Source organism: Mustelus asterias, chromosome 13, assembly GCF_964213995.1.
Source record: "Mustelus asterias chromosome 13, sMusAst1.hap1.1, whole genome shotgun sequence".
NCBI classification, from domain to species: domain Eukaryota; kingdom Metazoa; phylum Chordata; class Chondrichthyes; order Carcharhiniformes; family Triakidae; genus Mustelus; species Mustelus asterias.
This window is the reverse complement of record NC_135813.1, coordinates 49,322,660-49,341,555: the sequence shown is the minus strand read 5'-3', so window position 1 is coordinate 49,341,555 and position 18,896 is coordinate 49,322,660. Positions and strand designations below refer to the sequence as shown.

General features: G+C 47.4%; 1 protein-coding gene across 4 annotated transcripts in view; it reads left to right on the top strand.

The window, feature by feature from the left end:
- LOC144502602 (rab-like protein 6) overlaps positions 1-18,896 on the top strand; it is a 203,991-nt gene that overhangs the window by 39,487 nt on the left and 145,608 nt on the right. For 3 of the 4 annotated variants that reach the window (XR_013499360.1, XM_078226721.1, XM_078226723.1), the window contains exon 4: positions 11,236-11,265. The exons of the other annotated variant lie outside the window; for it this stretch is intronic. Coding sequence is in view for 2 of the 3 variants with exons in the window: in XM_078226721.1 (XP_078082847.1) it covers positions 11,236-11,265 (30 nt within the window). In the remaining variant the exon portion in view is untranslated. The remainder of the gene's footprint in view (positions 1-11,235; positions 11,266-18,896) is intronic. 4 annotated transcript variants of the gene reach the window in all.

The window sequence follows — 18,896 nt, the reverse complement described above, 5'->3', positions numbered from 1 at the left end:
CCCTGTACAGGTGCATCAAGACATCCCTGCTTTTATATTCTATCCCCCTCGCAATATAGGCCAACATCCCATTTGCCTTCTTGATCACCTGTTGTACCTGCAGACTGGGCTTTTGCGTCTCATGCACAAGGACCCCCAGGTCCCTTTGCACGGTAGCATGTTTTAATTTGTTTCCATTGAGATAGTAATCCCATTTGTTATTATTTCCTCCAAAGTGTATAACCTCGCATTTATCAACGTTATACTCCATTTGCCATATCCTCGCCCACTCACTCAGCCTGTCCAAATCTCTCTGCAGATCTTCTCCGTCCTCCACACGATTCACTTTTCCACTTATCTTTGTGTCGTCTGCAAACTTCGTTACCCTACACTCCGTCCCCTCCTCCAGATCATCTATATAAATGGTAAACAGTTGCGGCCCGAGTACCGATCCCTGCGGCACGCCACTAGTTACCTTCCTCCAACCGGAAAAACACCCATTTATTCCGACTCTTTGCTTCCTGTCGGATAGCCAGTCCCCAATCCACTTTAACACACTACCCCCAACTCCGTGTGCCCTAATCTTCTTCAGCAGCCTTTTATGGGGCACCTTATCAAACGCCTTTTGGAAATCCAAAAACACCGCATCCACCGGTTCTCATCCATCAACCGCCCTAGTCAGTTCTTGTTCCTCTGCCTTCTGAACACAGGGCTTACATCCACCAACTGGGTGGGTTCCTTCCAGCTATAACCCCAAAATCTTGTGAAAAAATCCCACAGAATTTCAACCAAGGCTCCACCTGAATCACATCTCCATGGGAACAGAGGTTAGCTGAGATGTCCAATAGATATTTAAATGAATTAACTTTTAGCTTTTGATTCTGGGAGCCACACGAATAAATTATATAGCTAGTGGAGTTAACGATCGCCTAAATCAAGCTTGTCCACTCACGGCCTGGGCTGGATGTGACCCACGAAGTATTTTGAACTGGCCCAGCATATCCTCCAAGTGTAGGTAACAGTTCAACTTCAAAACTTCCTGGAAAGAATTGCAAAAAATGCTTAGAGTCTGCACAGGAGGCTGGAAACTGGGGCAAGAACCTGGGAAAGTGCACAAGAGGCTGGGAACTGGACAATAACCTGGGAAAGTGCACAGGAGGTTGGGAACCAGAGCAATAAGCTGGGCAAGTGCACAGGAAGATGGGAACTGGGCAATAACCTGGGAAAGCGCGCAGAGGCTGGGAACCAGGGCAATAACCTGGGCAAGTGCACAGGAGGCTGAGAACCAGGACAATAACCTGGGCAAGTGCACAGGAGGCTGAGAACCAGGACAATAACCTGGGCAAGTGCACAGGAGGCTGAGAACCAGGACAATAACCTGGGCAAGTGCACAGGAGGCTGGGAACCAGGACAATAACCTGGGCAAGTGCACAGGAGGCTGGGAACCAGAGCAATAAGCTGGGCAAGTGCACAGGAGGCTGAGAACCAGGACAATAACCTGGGCAAGTGCACAGGAGGCTGAGAACCAGGACAATAACCTGGGCAGGTGCACAGGAGGCTGGGAACTGGGCAATAACCTGGGCAGGTGCACAGGAAGCTGGGAACTTGGGCAGGCTAGCTTTGGATGAGGGTGGGTGTTGGGGTGGTGTGCCTAATCAGCCCTGGGCTTGAACAGCAGCCACGGCCCTGACCTCAGGCTGCAGTAGAGTAATCAAATATAATGTGTGTGCAAGTTTTGTAGCTTCGGGGTTGGAGAGGGAGGAGTTGGTGGTGTTGTTGGGTCCTCTGAACTAAGGGCTGCCCAGACCTCAGGGAGCCTCAATTTTCTTCGTTGTGGGGGCGGACAACCTCATGTCTGGCTGGAGGGAATTGTGTGAGTATCCATGAACAAATGAGTAACTGAGTGAGCAGATGAGGGTGAATGCGGAACATGGAGTACGTGTGTGAGGGTGAGTGTGAGACACTGAATGAATGTGGAAGTTAGTGTGAGTCTGCCTTACACCCAATCTCTATTTTTCCACTCACTCACCATCACGTGTACACACACCCACTCACTCTCAAACATGCACTGACTTTTATTGCTTTTTTATCTTCACAATTTATTGCTATGACATTGTTTCTCTCCTTCAAATCTCAACCTTGATTTTAAAAATAAAGATTATTGCTGTGCCACACTTTATCTTTCCAAAATTTGCTCTTTGGCCCTTTGAATGAGAAAATATACAAATGCTTCACCCATCCAAACCTTTGGACAAGCCTGTTCGAGAATGTCCCACCAGAAAATCCCCTTGTTTGCAAAGGTACTTTTAGCTTCTTTGATCTGGGAACTACATGAATAATTTATGCCCCCTAATGAAGATCACTGCGGACATCATCTCTGCTGAAGAATTCAGGAAAAATAACCGAAAAAAAAGTTAATTAGTTTGTTCACACTTCCGCCTGTACACAGTACACAATGTAGGGTCTCACCAATGAAAGGCACAACTGTGAGAAGATTTACTCACATTTATACCCCGGCTCCTTTGCAATTACTTCAGCCTCATGCAAACCTTTTGCATTCATGTGCGCCGCCACCCGGGCCCCTCGGTGCGCAGACATTCTGCCGTCTCTGTCCACTTATGTTCTGCTTTTCTATTCTTCCTTGCAAAATGAACATTTTCCCATAATATACATAATCTATCCAATTTTTGCCCACTCACGTAAACTACCTACATCCCTTTGCAGACTCTTCATGTTCTCTTCACAACTTGCCATCATACCTCTCCTGTATTGTCAGCAAATTTGCATATATACACTCAGTCCCTTCAACAAATCATTAATATAGGTTATAAAAAGTTGAGGGTGCAGCAACTGTGGCACTCCACTTGCACAGTTAGCCAATCTGCAAATGACCCATTCATTCCAACTCAGTTTCATGTTCGTTAGCCAATCCTCTAATATATCACCAAACCCCATGAGCTGCTATCTTGTGTTGTAATCTTTTATGTGGCACAAAACCATGTTAAGATTCTGTTATGATTTTCTAAATGACCCACAACTGACCCCAACATTTTCCCAGTAACCAGTTCGGCTAGTCCGTCTATAGTTTTCTGCTTTCTATCTCCCTCGTTTCCTGGATTGTGGTGTTACATTTGCAGTTTTCCAATCCATTGGAACCTTTTCATAACCTAGGGAATTTTTAAAATTACAACCAGTGCATCCACTTTCTCTGCAGCCATTCCCCTTAAGACCCAGAGGTGGAGGGTATCAGATACAATCTTTAATCCTGTTCGTTTCCTAATACTTCTGTTTTTATGATAATGATTGTTTGAAGCTACTCTTTGCTCCTTAATTTTCTCCTTTTATTATTGGAATTTAGTTGGATATAAAATCCAAAGTCTCTGCCATTTCCTTGTTTTCCATTATTCTGCAGCCTCATCCTCTGAGAGATCGACACTCACATGAGTTACTCTCTTCCTTTTTATTTATAAAAGCAGACAGTAAGAAATTCTACATTTCTTGCTAGTTTACTGTCATATTCTAATTCCTCCCTCTTTTTTTTTAGTCACCCTTTGTTGGTTTCTAATGTTTTCCCAGTTCTTCTGGTCCAATACTAATCTTGGCAGCATTAAATAAGTCTTCTTTCAAAGAACAAAGAACAGTACAGCACAGGAAACAGGCCCTTCGGCCCTCCAAGCCTGTGCCGCTCTTTGGTCCAACGAGACCAATCGTTTGTATCCCTCCATTCCCAGGCTGCTCATGTGACTATCCAGGTAAGTCTTAAACGATGTCAGCGTGCCTGCCTCCACCACCCTACTTGGCAGCGCATTCCAGGCCCCACCACCTTCTGTGTAAAAAACATCCCTCTAATATCTGAGTTATACTTCGCCCCTCTCACCTTGAGCCCGTGACCCCTCGTGATTGTCACTTCTGATCTGGGAAAAAGCTTCCCACCGTTCACCCTATCTATCCCCTTCATAATCTTATACACCTCTATTAGATCTCCCCTCATTCGCCGTCTTTCCAGGGAGAACAACCCCAGTTTACCCAATTTCTCCTCATAGCTAAGACCCTCCATACCAGGCAACATCCTGGTAAACCTTCGCTGCACTCTCTCTAACGCCTCCACGTCCTTCTGGTAGTGCGGCGACCAGAACTGGACGCAATGCTCCAAATGTGGCCTAACCAGCATTCTATACAGCTGCATCATCAGACTCCAGCTTTTATACTCTATACCCCGTCCTATAAAGGCAAGCATACCATACGCCTTCTTCACCACCTTCTCCACCTGTGTTGCCACCTGCAAGGATTTGTGGACTTGCACACCTAGGTCCCTCTGTGTTTCTATACTCCTGATGACTCTGCCATTTATTGTATAACTCCTCCCTACATTATTTCTTCCAAAAGGGATTAAAGAAGGAAAGTAGGAGAGCCAGAAGGGGTCACGAGAAGGCCTTGGCAAGTAGAATTAAGGAAAACCCTGAGGCGTTCTCTAAATATGTGAAGAGTAAAAGGATGAGACGTGAAAGAATAGGGCCTATAAAAGGTGAAGGCGGGAAAATCTGTACGGAACCAGTAGAAATGGCAGAGGTGCTTAATGAGTATTTTGCCTCGGTTTTCACAGAGAAGGACCTGGGTGGATGTACTGTGGGATTGCGGTGGACTGAAAAGATTGAGTTTGTGGACTTTAAGAAAGAGGTTGTGCTGGAATCTTTGAATGGCATCAAGATAGATAAGTCGCCGGGTCCGGATGGGATGTACCCCAGGTTACTGTGGGAGACGAGGGAAGAGATTGCAGAGCCTCTGGCGATGATCTTTGCGTCCTCGATGGAGACGGGAGAGGTGCCGGAGGATTGGAGGATTGCGGATGTGGTTCCTATTTTCAAGAAGGGGAATAGGGATAGCGCAGGAAATTACCGACCGGTGAGTCTAACCTCAGTGGTGGTAAGCTGATGGAGAAGATCCTGAGGGACAAGATTTATGAGCATTTAGAGAGGTTTAGTATGCTCAAGAATACTCAGCATGGCTTTGTCAAGGGCAGATCGTGCCTTACGAGCCTGGTGGAGTTCTTCGAAAATGTGACTAAACACATTGACGAAGGGAAAGTGGTAGATGTGGTTTATATGGATTTTAGCAAGGCGTTCGATAAGGTCCCCCATGCAAGGCTTCTAGAAAAAGTGAGAGGGCATGGGATCCAAGGGGCTGCTGCCCTGTGAATCCAGAACTGGCTTGCCCAAAGGAGGCAGAGAGTGTGTATAGATGGGTCTTTTTCTAAATGGAGGTTGGTCACCAGTGGTGTGCCCCAGGGATCTGTTCTGGGACCCTTGCTGTTTGTCATTTTCATAAATAAGCTGGATGAGGAAGTGGAGGGATAGGTTGGTAAGTTTGCCGACGACACGAAGGTTGGTGGGGTTGTGGATAGTCTGGAGGGATGTCAGAAGTTACAGAGGGACATAGATAAGATGCAAGACTGGGTGGAGAAGTGGCAGATGGACTTCAACCCAGATAAATGCGTAGTGGTCCATTTTGGCAGGTCAAATGGGATGAAGGAGTACAATATAAAGGGAAAAACTCTTAGTACGGTAGAGGATCAGAAGGATCTTGGGGTCCGGGTCCATAGGACTCTAAAAATTGGCCCCGCAGGTGGAGGAGGTGGTTAAGAAGGCGTATGGTGTGCTGGCCTTTATCAATCGAGGGATTGAGTTTAGGAGTCCGGGGATAATGATGCAGCTATATAAGACCCTCGTCAGACCCCACTTTGAGTACTGTGCTCAGTTCTGGTCGCCTCATTACAGGAAGGATGTGGAAAAGATTGAATGGGTGCAGAGGAGATTTACAAGAATGTTGCCTGGATTGAGTGGCATGCCTTATGAGGATAGGCTGAGGGAGCTCGGTCTTTTCTCCTTGGAGAGACGAAGGATGAGAGGAGACCTAATAGAGGTATATAAGATGTTGAGAGGCATAGATCGGGTGGACTCTCAGAGGCTTTTTCCCAGGGTGGAAATGTCTGCTACGAGAGGACACAGGTTTAAGGTGCTGGGGGGTAGGTACAGGGGAAATGTTAGGGGGAAGTTTTTCACACAGAGGGTGGTGGGCGAGCGGAATCGGCTGCCATCAGTGGTGGTGGAGGCAAACTCAATAGGGTCTTTAAAGAGACTCCTGGATGAGTACATGGGACTTAATAGGATGGAGGGTTATAGGTAGGCCTAAAAGGTAGGGATATGTTCGGCACAAGTTGTGGGGCCGAAGGGCCTGTTTTGTGCTATAGTTTTCTATGTTTCTAAAATGCATCACTTCGCATTTATCCGGATTAAATTCCATCTGCCACCTCTCCGCCCAATTTTCCAGCCTATCTATATGCTGCTGTATTGCCCGACAATGCTCATCGCTATCCGCAAGTTCAGCCATCTTCGTGTCATCCGCACACTTACTGATAACACCAGTTACACCTTCTTCCAAATCATTTATATATATCACAAATAGCAGAGGTCCCAGTACCGAGCCCTGCGGAACACCACTGGTCACAGACCTCCAGCCGGAAAAAGACCCTTTGACTGCTACCCTCTGTCTCCTGTGGCCAAGCCAGTTCTCTACCCATCTCGCCACTTCTCCTTGTATCCCATGAGCCTTAACCTTCTTAACCAACCTGCCATGTGGGACTTTGTCAAAAGCCTCAGTGAAATCCATATAGACGACATCCACGGCCCTTCCTTCGTAAACCATTTTTGTCACTTCCTCAAAATACTCCTCCAAATCTGTAAGGCACGACCTCCCTCTTACAAAACCATGCTGTCTGTCACTAATGAGATTGTTCCGTTCTAAATGCGCATACATCCTGTCTCTAAGAATCCTCTCCAACAACTTCCCTACCGTGGACGTCAAGCTCACTGGCCTATAATTTCCTGGGTTATCCCTGCTACCCTTCTTAAACAACGGTACCACATTCGCTATCCTCCAATCCTCAGGGACCTCACCTGTGTCCAAAGAAGCGACAAAGATTTCCGTCAGAGGCCCAGCAATTTCATCTCTCATCTCCCTGAGCAGTCCAGGATAGATGCCATCAGGCCCTGGGGATTTGTCAGTTTTAATGTTCCCTAAAAAACCTAACACTTCCTCCCTTGTAATGGAGATTTAATTTAATACAACGCTTAATAGAATCATAGAAACATAGAATAGTTATGTCACTGGTGATGAATCCTTCTTCTGGAGTCTTTCTTTCTCAATGGAATCTATCTTTGTTGAGAGTTATGAAATGTGTCTTTAAATATCTGCCACTGCTTCTCTACCATTTTACCTATTTTCCCATTCTGCTTTAGCCAACTCTCTCTCCATATCTTCTGAGACATTTAAATGTGTTTAAAATATTTGATAAGTAAAACCAAATATCTCTTACTTCTACCAGAACCTTAGCTCATGTATACTTAACCACGCTTTTTATTTTCTTAATTTCCCAGACAAGAGCCAACAATTTACACTCTAACACGGGGGAATCGACTCAAACATCCTGATCTCCAATTCTCTCTTCAAAACTCTGAATCACTCGTCACACTTTATGTCCCATCTGGGAGGACATCATATCATACTCATTTTTATTTGTGTTATCAGTTCATCGATCTAGTAATGAATGCTGCGTGCATTCAGATAAAGAGTCTGTCATTCTGTCTTTTTGCCCTTTTTCCCTACTATGACTCTATCTGCTGGTGCACAAGTGCGTTTAGATACTCTTCCTGTCACACTCTGGTTATCATTCCCCAACTCAATACCTTATACTGTTGTCTTGTCCATTATTGGTTCTAAATCTCCTCCCACGTGTTTCCTCTCCTGAATTAATTAATTTAAATCAAGGTGTTCAGATAACTTTCCCCCTGCTTTCTGGAACAAGATGTCCAGGTAACTTTCCCCCTGCCCTCTGGAACAAGGTGTCCAGGTAACTTTCCCCCTGCCCTCTGGAACAAGGTGTCCAGGTAACTTTCCCCCTGCTTTCTGGAACAAGATGTCCAGGTAACTTTCCCCCTGCTTTCTGGAACAAGGTGTCCAGGTAACTTTCCCCCTGCCCTCTGGAACAAGGTGCCCAGGTAACTTTCCCCCTGCCCTCTGGAACAAGATGTCCAGGTAACTTTCCCCCTGCTTTCTGGAACAAGATGCCCAGGTAACTTTCCCCCTGCCCTCTGGAACAAGGTGCCCAGGTAACTTTCCCCCTGCCCTCTGGAACAAGGTGTCCACGTAAATTTCCCCCTGCGCCATGGAACAAGGTATCCAGGTAACTTACCCCGTGCCCTATGGAATAAGGTGTCCAGGTAACCTTCCCCCTGCTTTCTGGAGCAAAGCGTCCGGGTAACTTGCCCCCTCTATGACATATCCTGAGTCTGTGACTCGGAATCCAGCTCACCAACTCTGAACCAAAGTAGTTCGGGCTGCAGACAGGTGCTGCATACGTGGTTCTGGCAGATCACACTGATGTCCACCCCCTTTCGCATCACCTGCCCTGCCATATTGTGTTTTATTAAAGGAATTTGGATTTTATCTTTGGAAATATCACTCCATATTTAGTTGTAGTTATTTCAAATAGTTTGACTAGCTAAGCTATATATTTAATATAGACTGTCTATCTCACCAGTACTAGTTTAACCAACTGCCCCAGTTTAGAGTAAAAGAAAGAACCTTAAAACTCACCAGAAATCACTTACCTATCTTGTTAATTCCTCTGCATTTCAGATTCCAGGTCTCGTTTTCTCTCTCTCTCTGTTGGACCTCGCTTTGTCTTGTGAAAGACCACATCTTCCCGCTCTGATCCTTGAGGTTCCCTCGCTCACCATGTTTCTTGAGTTAGTTAAATGTTCCATCCAGTATTCTGTCATTCTGAACTTTGTGCAATTTACTAGAGCTGTACAGGAATCTCAGCAATTCTGAACAATCTGAAACACAATTCTGCAGCTTCTTTTAAAACCCCAGGATGCCAGTCAGCAGGTTCAGGGAATTTGTTGTCACTTGGTCTAATTTCTCCAATCTTTCTTCACTGAGATGATGCAAGTTTCATTCTTGTTTAAACCTTGCCTCCCCATTATTTCTGGGATTTTTCTTTTGTTTTACTGTGATGACAGGGACAAATTATTTGTTTTAAAGTTTTTATCAATTCCTTATTCCTCATTCTAATTTCACCTGTCTCTGCCTTAAATATTTACTCTTGCTAATCCCTCTATATACCTGCAGAATTGTTTACAATCTCCCTAGTTTACTCTCCTATTCTCTTTTCTCTATACTGAACAGTTTCTCCACCTTTGTTAAATTCTAAAATCCTCCTGTTCCTTGGCCTTGTGACTGTTTAAAGCAAAGTTATCAGCTTGCTTTGGTCCAATTTCTAATTCCTCTTGTTAACCAGATTGGTCCACTTTTTTTGTGTAGTTTCTATGGGTTAAAGGAATGTATGTTGCAAACTGTAAATTAATTATTTAAATGCTGCAGTGCTCGCCTGTTTCATATCTTTTATTTTAGTTTCCTAATTAAACTCTACTATGGTCAGTCTTCCCAATTGGTACTTTTACTACAAGGTTATTAATGAATCCTAACTCAAGACACGATCTAAAATAATCACTTCCCTAGTCAGTAGCTGAAAGTTATGAACTAAAATCTATCTTGTACACATTCCATGAACTTATCCACTGCTCTATTACTGCAAATTTGGTATACCCAGTCTATAACATGGAAACATAGAAAATAGGAGCAGGTGTGGGCCATTCGGCCCTTCAAACGCCCTCCACCATTCATTATGGCCTTGGCTGATCATCCAACTCAATAGCCTGATCCTGCCTTCCCTCCTTTTCCATGCACCCCCTTCGTCCCAAGAGCCAAATCCAACTCTTTCCTGAAAACACACAATGTTTTCCCTGGACTCTTTCCTGTGGTACTGAATTCCACAGGTTCACCTCTCTGGGTGAAGAAATTTCTCCGCATCTCAGACCTATGCCATCTACCCTGTATCCTTAGACTGTGACCTCTGGTTCTGGACACTCCCACCATCAGGAACACCCCTCCTGCATCTATTCTGTCTCACCCTGTTAGAATTTTATAGGTTTCTATGAGATTCCCCCTCATCCTTCTCAAACTCCAGCGAATACAATCCTTACTGACTCAATCCCTCTTATACATCTTCCCCTTCATTTCAAGTTGACGTTCTCCATGATTACTGTGTACAGTTCTGGTCACCCTATTATAGAAAGGATATTATTAAACTAGAAAGGGTGCAGAAAAGATTTACTAGGATGCTCCCAGAACTTGATGGTTTGAGTTATAAGGAGAGGCTGGATAGATTGGGACTTTTTTCTCTGGAGCATAGAAGGCTGAGGGGTGATCTTATAGAGATCTATAAAATAATCATACATAAGCTAGATAGTCAATATCTTTTCCCAAAGGTAGGGGAGTCTAAAACTAGAGGGCATAGGTTTAAGGTGAGAGAGGAGAGATACAAAAGTATCCAGAGGGGCATTTTTTTCACAGAGGGTGGTGAGTGTCTGGAACAAGCTGCCAGAGGTAGTAGTAGAGGCGGGTACAATTTTGTCTTTTAAAAAGCATTTAGATAGTTACATGGGTATGATGGGTATAGAGGGATATGGGCCAAATGTGGGCAATTGGGACTAGCTTGGGGGTTTAAAAAAAAAGGGCAGCATGGACAAGTTGGGCTGAAGGGCCTGTTTTCATGCTGTAAACCTCTATGACTCTACTGTCTTTTCTCTGTTATATGGAGCTCGAATCTCCTGAATTATGTTCTGTATGTACAACTACTGATAGGAGGTCTGTAAACAATTCTCACCATTGTTAGTTTGTTAACTTGACTCAAATTGATTCCACATTTTGATTTGCTGAGCTCAGATCCTCTCTCTCTACTTTCTTCATCCTGTCCTTTCTTATCAGGGCCACACCTCCTTTATTCCTATATCCTCCAAAAGTTAAATATGCTGCAATATTTAGCTCCCAACCTTGGTCACTTTGCAACGATGTGTCTGTAATGACTTGAGATTAAATGTATTCATTCTGATCAGAACTATGAATTCATCCAGTTTGTTTTGAGTGCTTCACACCTTTGGAAATAGAGCCTTCAGCTTTGACAGTTTTCAAATGTTCCCTGACATTCCCTTAGTCAGAAAGCATGTTGGGATGAAATCAGAAAGGTGTTATGTCGATATTAGGTCAAACCCCATTAATAACTTCTGTTTTTAATTTCATACTATTTAAAATTTGTTGCCCTCCTTTTCATGATGTTCTCCTCTTGGTTCTGTTCAGGTCAGATGGTTCTTCTCCCTGGTACATTAGGTGAGAGGTAGTCTGCCTCAACTTGATTCTGTTTGATAAGTGGGTGTGTACCTTTTTGTGTTTGCAAGTGACAGGGAGCTCACATTGAATGTTATATTGCTGCTTTGGCAAAGATGCATGGTGTTGCAGTGAATAATAAATCTTCAATGCCACTGATGTGTACATGTAATATCTCACCCACTCATCAGGCACTGACTCTCACTGGGGGACAGTTCCACACACACTGACTCTCACTCGGGTACAGTTCCACACACACTGACTCTCACTGGGGGACAGTTCCACACACACTGACTCTCACTGGGTGACAGTTCCACACACACTGACTCTCACTCGGGTACAGTTCCACACACACTGACTCTCACTGGGGGATATTTCCACACATACTGACTCTCACTGGAGTACAGTTCCACACACACTGACTCTCACTGGGGGATATTTCCACACATACTGACTCTCACTGGAGTACAGTTCCACACACACTGACTCTCACTGGGGGACAGTTCCACACACACTGACTCTCACTGGGGGACAGTTCCACACACACTGACACTCACTGGGGTACAGTTCCACACACACTGACTCTCACTGGGGTACAGTTCCACACACACTGACTCTCACTGGGGTACAGTTCCACACACACTGACTCTCACTGGGGGACAGTTCCACACACACTGACTCTCACTGGGGTACAGTTCCGCACACACTGACTCTCACTGGGTGACATTTCCACACACACTGACTCTCACTGGGGTACAGTTCCGCACACACTGACTCTCACTGGGGGACAGTTCCACACACACTGACTCTCACTGGGTGACAGTTCCACACACACTGGGATGCAGTCTCAGGAACACAGATAGTAATCGAGGGACATTCTAATCCCAAAGACATGCTGGTTAGGTGCATTGGCTGTGGTAAATACTCCCTCAGTGTACCCGAACAGGCCCCTGGCAACTAGGGCATTTTCACAGGAACTTAATTGCAGTGTTTAAGTCAGAAGACTTGTGACATTAATAAATAAAAACTTAACTTTAGTCAAGATCAGATAAAACTGTAGAAATCTCATTTGGGATTTACTTCCCGAAGAGGACATCCAGCATTCTGTGTATGTTCCAACAATGTGAGCACCACTGTGCCAATGGTTTAAGTAACCGTTTCACCAAAATCCTACCTAGATCCCATTTGTCCATTTACGGGGTATCGGAGCTCAGTGCAGGAGGAGAGTTACCGAGTATCGGAGCTCAGTGCAGGAGGAGAGTTACCGAGTATCGGAGCTCAGTGCAGGGGGTGTTACCGAGTATCGGAGCTCAGTGCAGGGGGTGTTACCGAGTATCAGAGCTCGGTGCAGGGGGAGAGTTACCAAGTATCGGAGCTCGGTGCAGGGGGTGTTACCGAGTATCAGAGCTCGGTGCAGGGGGAGAGTTACCGAGTATCGGAGCTCGGTGCAGGGGGAGAGTTACCGAGTATCAGAGCTCGGTGCAGGGGGAGAGTTACCGAGTATCGGAGCTCGGTGCAGGGGGAGAGTTACCGAGTATCGGAGCTCAGTGCAGGGGGAGTTACCGAGTATCGGAGCTCAGTGCAGGGGGAGAGTTACCGAGTATCGGAGCTCGGTGAAGGGGGAGAGTTACCGAGTATCGGAGCTCAGTGCAGGGGGAGTTACCGAGTATCGGAGCTCAGTGCAGGGGGAGAGTTACCGAGTATCGGAGCTCGGTGCAGGGGGAGAGTTACCGAATATCGGAGCTCGGCGCAGGGGGAGAGTTACCGAGTATCGGAGCTCGGTGAAGGGGGAGAGTTACCGAGTATCGGAGCTCGGTGCAGGGGGAGAGTTACCGAGTATCGGAGCTCGGTGAAGGGGGAGAGTTACCGAGTATCGGAGCTCGGTGCAGGGAGAGTTACCGAGTATCGGAGCTCGGTGCAGGGAGAGTTACCGAGTATCGGAGCTCGGTGCAGGGAGAGTTACCGAGTATCGGAGCTTAGTGCAGGGGGAGAGTTACCGAGTATCGGAGCTCAGTGCAGGGGGAGAGTTACCGAGTATCGGAGCTCGGTGCACGGGGAGTTACGGAGTATCAGAACTCTGTGCAGGGGGAGAGTTACCGAGTATCGGAGCTCGGCGCAGGGGGAGTTACCGAGTATCAGAACTCTGTGCAGGGGGAGAGTTACCGAGTATCGGAGCTCGGTGCAGGGGGAGTTACCGAGTATCGGAGCTCAGTGCAGGGGGAGAGTTACCGAGTATCGGAGCTCGGCGCAGGGGGAGTTACCGAGTATCAGAACTCTGTGCAGGGGGAGAGTTACCGAGTATCGGAGCTCGGTGCAGGGGGAGATACGGAGTATCGGAGCTCAGTGCAGGGGGAGTTACCGAGTATCGGGGCTCGATGCACGGAGAGTTACCGAGTATCGGAGCTCGGTGCAGGGGGAGAGTTACCGACTACAAAGATCAAAGATCAACGAACAATACAGCACAGGAACAGGCCCTTCGGCCCTCCAAGCCTGCACCGATCATGTGTTCCTAACATTCTCCTCGTGTGGAGTTTGCACATTCTCCTCGTGTTTGCGTGGGTTTCCTCCGGGTGCTCCGGTTTCCTCCCACAGTCCAAAGATGTGCGGGTTAGGTTGATTGGCCAGGTTAAAATTGCCCCTGAGATGCGTAGGTTAGAGGGATTAGCGGGTAAATATGTGGGGGTAGGGCCTGGGTGGGATTGTGGTCGGTGCAGACTTGATGGGCCGAATGGCCTCCTTCTGCACTGTAGGGTTTCTATGATTCTATGATGATTCTAACTGGACCATCCGTTTGTATCCCTCTATTCCCCGTCTGTTCATGTGGCTATCTAGATAAGTCTTAAATGATCCTAGCGTGTCTGCCTCAACCACCTTGCTTGGTAGTGCATTCCAGGCCCCCACCACCCTCTGTGTAAAATACGCCCCCCGCATATCTGTATTGAAACTTGCCCCCCCCTTACCTTGAACTTGTGACCCCTTGCGTTTGTCATTTCTGACCTGGGAAAAAGCTTCCAACAGTTCACCCTATCTATGCCCTTCATAATTTTATAAACTTCTATTAGGTCGCCCCTCAACCTCCGTCTTTCCAGGGAGAACAACCCTAGTTTATTCAATATCAGCTCATAGCTAATACCCTCCATACCAGGCAACATCCTGGTAAACCTTTTCTGTACTCTCTCCAAAGCCTCCACGTCCTTCTGGTAGTGTGGCAACCAGAACTGGACGCAGTATTCCAAATGTGGCCTAACCAACGTTCTATATAACTGCAACATCATTTGCCAACTTTTATACTCGATGCCCCGTCCAATAAAGGCAAGCATGCCATATGCCTTCTTCACCTTTTCCACCTGTGCTGCCGCCTTTAAGACTTGCACACCCAGATCCCTCTGTGTGTCTATATGCCTGATGGTTCTGCCATTTATTGTATAGCTCCCCCCTGCATTAGATCTACCAAAATGCATCACTTCGCATTTATCTGGATTAAATTCCATCTGCCATTTCTCTGCCCAATTTTCCAGCCTATCTGTATCCTGCTGTATTCTCTGACAATGTTCATCACTATCCGCAACTCCAGCAATCTTTGTGTTGTCCGCAAATTTACGAATCAGACCAGCTACATCATCTTCCAAATCATTTATACATATCACAAACAGCAGAGGTCCCAGTGCAGAGCCCTGCGGAACACCACTAGTAAGAAGTTTAACAACACCAGGTTAAAGTCCAACAGGTTTATTTGGTAGCAAAAGCCACACAAGCTTTCGGGTCCAAGCCCCTTCTTCAGGTGAGTGGGAATTCTGTTCACAAACAGGGCATATAAAGACACAGACTCAATTTACATGAATAATGGTTGGAATGCGAATACTTACAGCTAATCAAGTCTTTAAGATACAAACAACATGAATGGGGAGAGCATCAAGACAGGCTAAAAAGATGTATATTGTCTCCAGACAAGACAGCCAGTGAAACTCTGCAGGTCCAGGCAAGCTGTGGGGGTTACAAATAGTGTGACATGAACCCAATATCCCGGTTGAACACCACTAGCCACAGACCTCCAATCAGAAAAAGACCCCTCCACTGCTAGCTACCCTCTGTCTTCTATGGCCAAGATGTGGAGATGCCGGCGTTGGGCTGGGGTAAACACAGTAAGAAGTCTAACAACACCAGGTTAAAGTCCAACAGGTTTATTTGGTAGCAAAAGCCACTAGCTTTCGGAACAGGCTGTTCCTTCGTCAGGTGGGTGGGAACTCCGAGTTACCGAGTATCGGAGCTCAGTGCAGGGGGAGTTACCGAGTATCGGAGTTCAGTGCAGGGGGAGAGTTACCGAGTATCGGAGCTCGGCGCAGGGGGAGTTACCGAGTATCAGAGCTCTGTGCAGGGGGAGAGTTACCAAGTATCGGAGCTCGGTGCAGGGGGAGAGTTACTGAGTATCGGAGCTCGGTGCAGGAGGAGAGTTACCGAGTATCGGAGCTCGGTGCAGGGGGAGAGTTACCGAGTATCGGAGTTCAGTGCAGGGGGAGAGTTACCGAGTATCGGAGCTCGGCGCAGGGGGAGTTACCGAGTATCAGAGCTCTGTGCAGGGGGAAAGTTACCAAGTATCGGAGCTCGGTGCAGGGGGAGAGTTACTGAGTATCGGAGCTCGGTGCAGGAGGAGAGTTACCGAGTATCGGAGCTCGGTGCAGGGGGAGAGTTACCGAGTATCGGAGCTCGGTGCAGGGGGAGAGTTACCGAGTATCGGAGCTCGGTGCAGGGAGAGAGTTACCAAGTATCGGAGCTCGGTGCAGGGGGAGTTACGGAGTATCAGAGTTCAGTGCAGGGGGAGAGTTACCGAGTATCGGAGCTCGGTGCAGGGGGAGAGCTACCGAGTATCAGAGCTCGGTGCAGGGGGAGAGTTACCGAGTATCGGAGCTCGGTGCAGGGGGAGAGTTACCGAGTATCGGAGCTCGGTGCAGGGAGAGAGTTACCAAGTATCGGAGCTCGGTGCAGGGGGAGAGTTACCGAGTATCGGAGCTCGGTGCAGGGGGAGAGTTACTGAGTATCGGAGCTCGGTGCAGGGGGAGAGTTACCGAGTATCAGAGCTCGGTGCAGGGGGAGAGTTACCGAGTATCGGAGCTCGGTGCAGGGGGAGAGCTACCGAGTATCGGAGCTCGGTGCAGGGGGAGAGTTACCGAGTATCGGAGCTCGGTGCAGGGGAAGAGTTACCGAGTATCGGAGCTCGGTGCAGGGGGAGAGTTACCGAGTATCGGAGCTCGGTGCAGGGAGAGAGTTACCGAGTATCGGAGCTCGGTGCAGGAGGAGAGTTACCGAGTATCGGAGCTCGGTGCAGGGGGAGAGTTACCGAGTATCGGAGCTCGGTACAGGGGGAGAGTTACCGAGTATCGGAGCTCGGTGCAGGGAGAGTTACCGAGTATCGGAGCTCGGTGCAGGGAGAGAGCTACCGAGTATCGGAGCTCGGTACAGGGGGAGAGTTACCGAGTATCGGAGCTCGGTGCAGGGGGAGTTACCGAGTATCGGAGCTCAGTGCAGGGGGAGAGTTACCGAGTATCGGAGCTCGGTGCAGGGGGAGAGTTACCGAGTATCGGAGCTCGGTGGAGGAGGAGCTTGGTTTGTTTTACGAACAGAAGAATGTTTGATGCCCTCAGGTATTTGCCTTGACTGACATTGCACAGTTGAGGAGGAAGTGTTAAGCGTTGTGTGGGAGGGTAGCAGATAACTTGGAGAAGCTGTTTTAAATAGCTGCACTGCTTCCTAGCTGATGATGAGGGGTTTTTTGGAGGTGGCCATAGGTCCTTCCGAAACTTCCTCTTCTGAAATACATGGCCAGTGTTTATTTTACCATAAATCGGAGAGTTTTTGAGGGAGACTGATCAAAGGCAATTCGGGCCCTTGTGATTAGTTTGTGTACTCCCTTGTGTAGAGGGAGTTTTCAGTATCTAACCCAGTGCTGTACCTGTCCTGGGAGTGTTTGATGGGGACACTATAGAAGGAGCTTTACTCTGTATCTAACCCCTTGCTGTACCTGTCCTGGGAGTGTTTGATGGGGACACTATAGAAGGAGCTTTACTCTGTATCTAACCCCTTGCTGTACCTGTCCTGGGAGTGTTTGATGGGGACACTATAGAAGGAGCTTTACTCTGTATCTAACCCCTTGCTGTACCTGTCCTGGGAGTGATTGACAACACCGACAACTGCTAGTCTCCAGATGCAATTTTACAACTCATCCGTTTCATCCTGGACCATAACGTCGTCACCTTCAACAACCAGTTCTTCATCCAGACACACGGAACAGCCATGGGGACCAAATTCGCACCTCAATGTACCAACATCTTCATGCACAGGTTTGAACAAAACCATTTCACGGCACAGGACCTTCAACCGACGCTATACACTAGATACATCGATTACATTTTCTTCCTTTGGACTCATGGCGAACAATCACTGAAACAACTATATGATGACATCAACAAGTTCCATCCCACCATCAGACTCACCATGGACTACTCTCCGGAATCGGTTGCTTTTTTGGACACATGCATCTCCATTTGGTAGCTCGTGCTACCAAATACACCTGTTGGACTTTAACTTGGTGTTGTGAGATTTCTTACTGTGTTTACCCCAGTCCAATGCTGGTATTTCCACATCATGGCTACCATCGACACCGCAAACTGCTGACTCCAAGTGGAGAGGGACTCCAAGTGGAGAGGATCTCCAAGAAGATTGCACATCGACACAGACATCAAGTTTCTACAGAGATGCAAGAAAGCAGACAAGGTATCGAAAGGACTACAGATCATGAACTCAGGTCAACCTATAACACAGACTACGCTGAGAGACTTTGCCGTCGCACCTCTCTCACACTCCTCAACCACCTCGTACACCAGCTGTACAGCAGACGCCACAACCTGGAAACTAAAATAGAGTCCATATTCTCAACTTGCGCTCAGGACGCAAACCAGCTGCAAAACACTGCCAAGCAGACGGGACAGTGGAACTACACCATGTACATGCACACCAAGAACAGGAAACTTGAGAAACTCAGCATCACCACCAGCAGCAACCAAGCCTCCCCCCGTACCACAGCAGAAAACAGTACCACTGCAGGGAAGTCCATTGTCAACTTGTCGGACTACCCACTTCAACCAGACGAAATCGAAGTTCTCAGCCGAGGGCTTAATTTCTGCCCCACCACCAAAATAGACTCCATCAGTCTTGCAGCGGACACAGAGGAGTTCCTCGGGCGAATGAGGCTGCAGGAGTTATTCCACAAACCCCAAGAGGCCAACAGCGAACACAATGAGACTTGAACCGGAATAGCCGACAGAGAGATCCGCGGTGCAGCAACCGAAGAGGAAAGAGTCGAATTGGACTCCTCCGGAAGGCCTTTGCCCTCGACTCGACATGTATGCCCAAGCCATCAGGAGGTGCGTCAATGGCAGATTCATCAGCCACACTCACAAGACAGCCCCGAACGTCACCCAAGCACAACGCAACGCCATCCGCGCTCTCAAGACCAACCGCAACATTGTCATCAAACCAGCAGAGAACAGGCGGAGGCAAGGAAGGTTGTTTTTTTCCAAAACTATAAAGGAAATGGCAGGTATGAGTGAGAGGCCAGTTTGCTGCATTTGCTGTGGGAT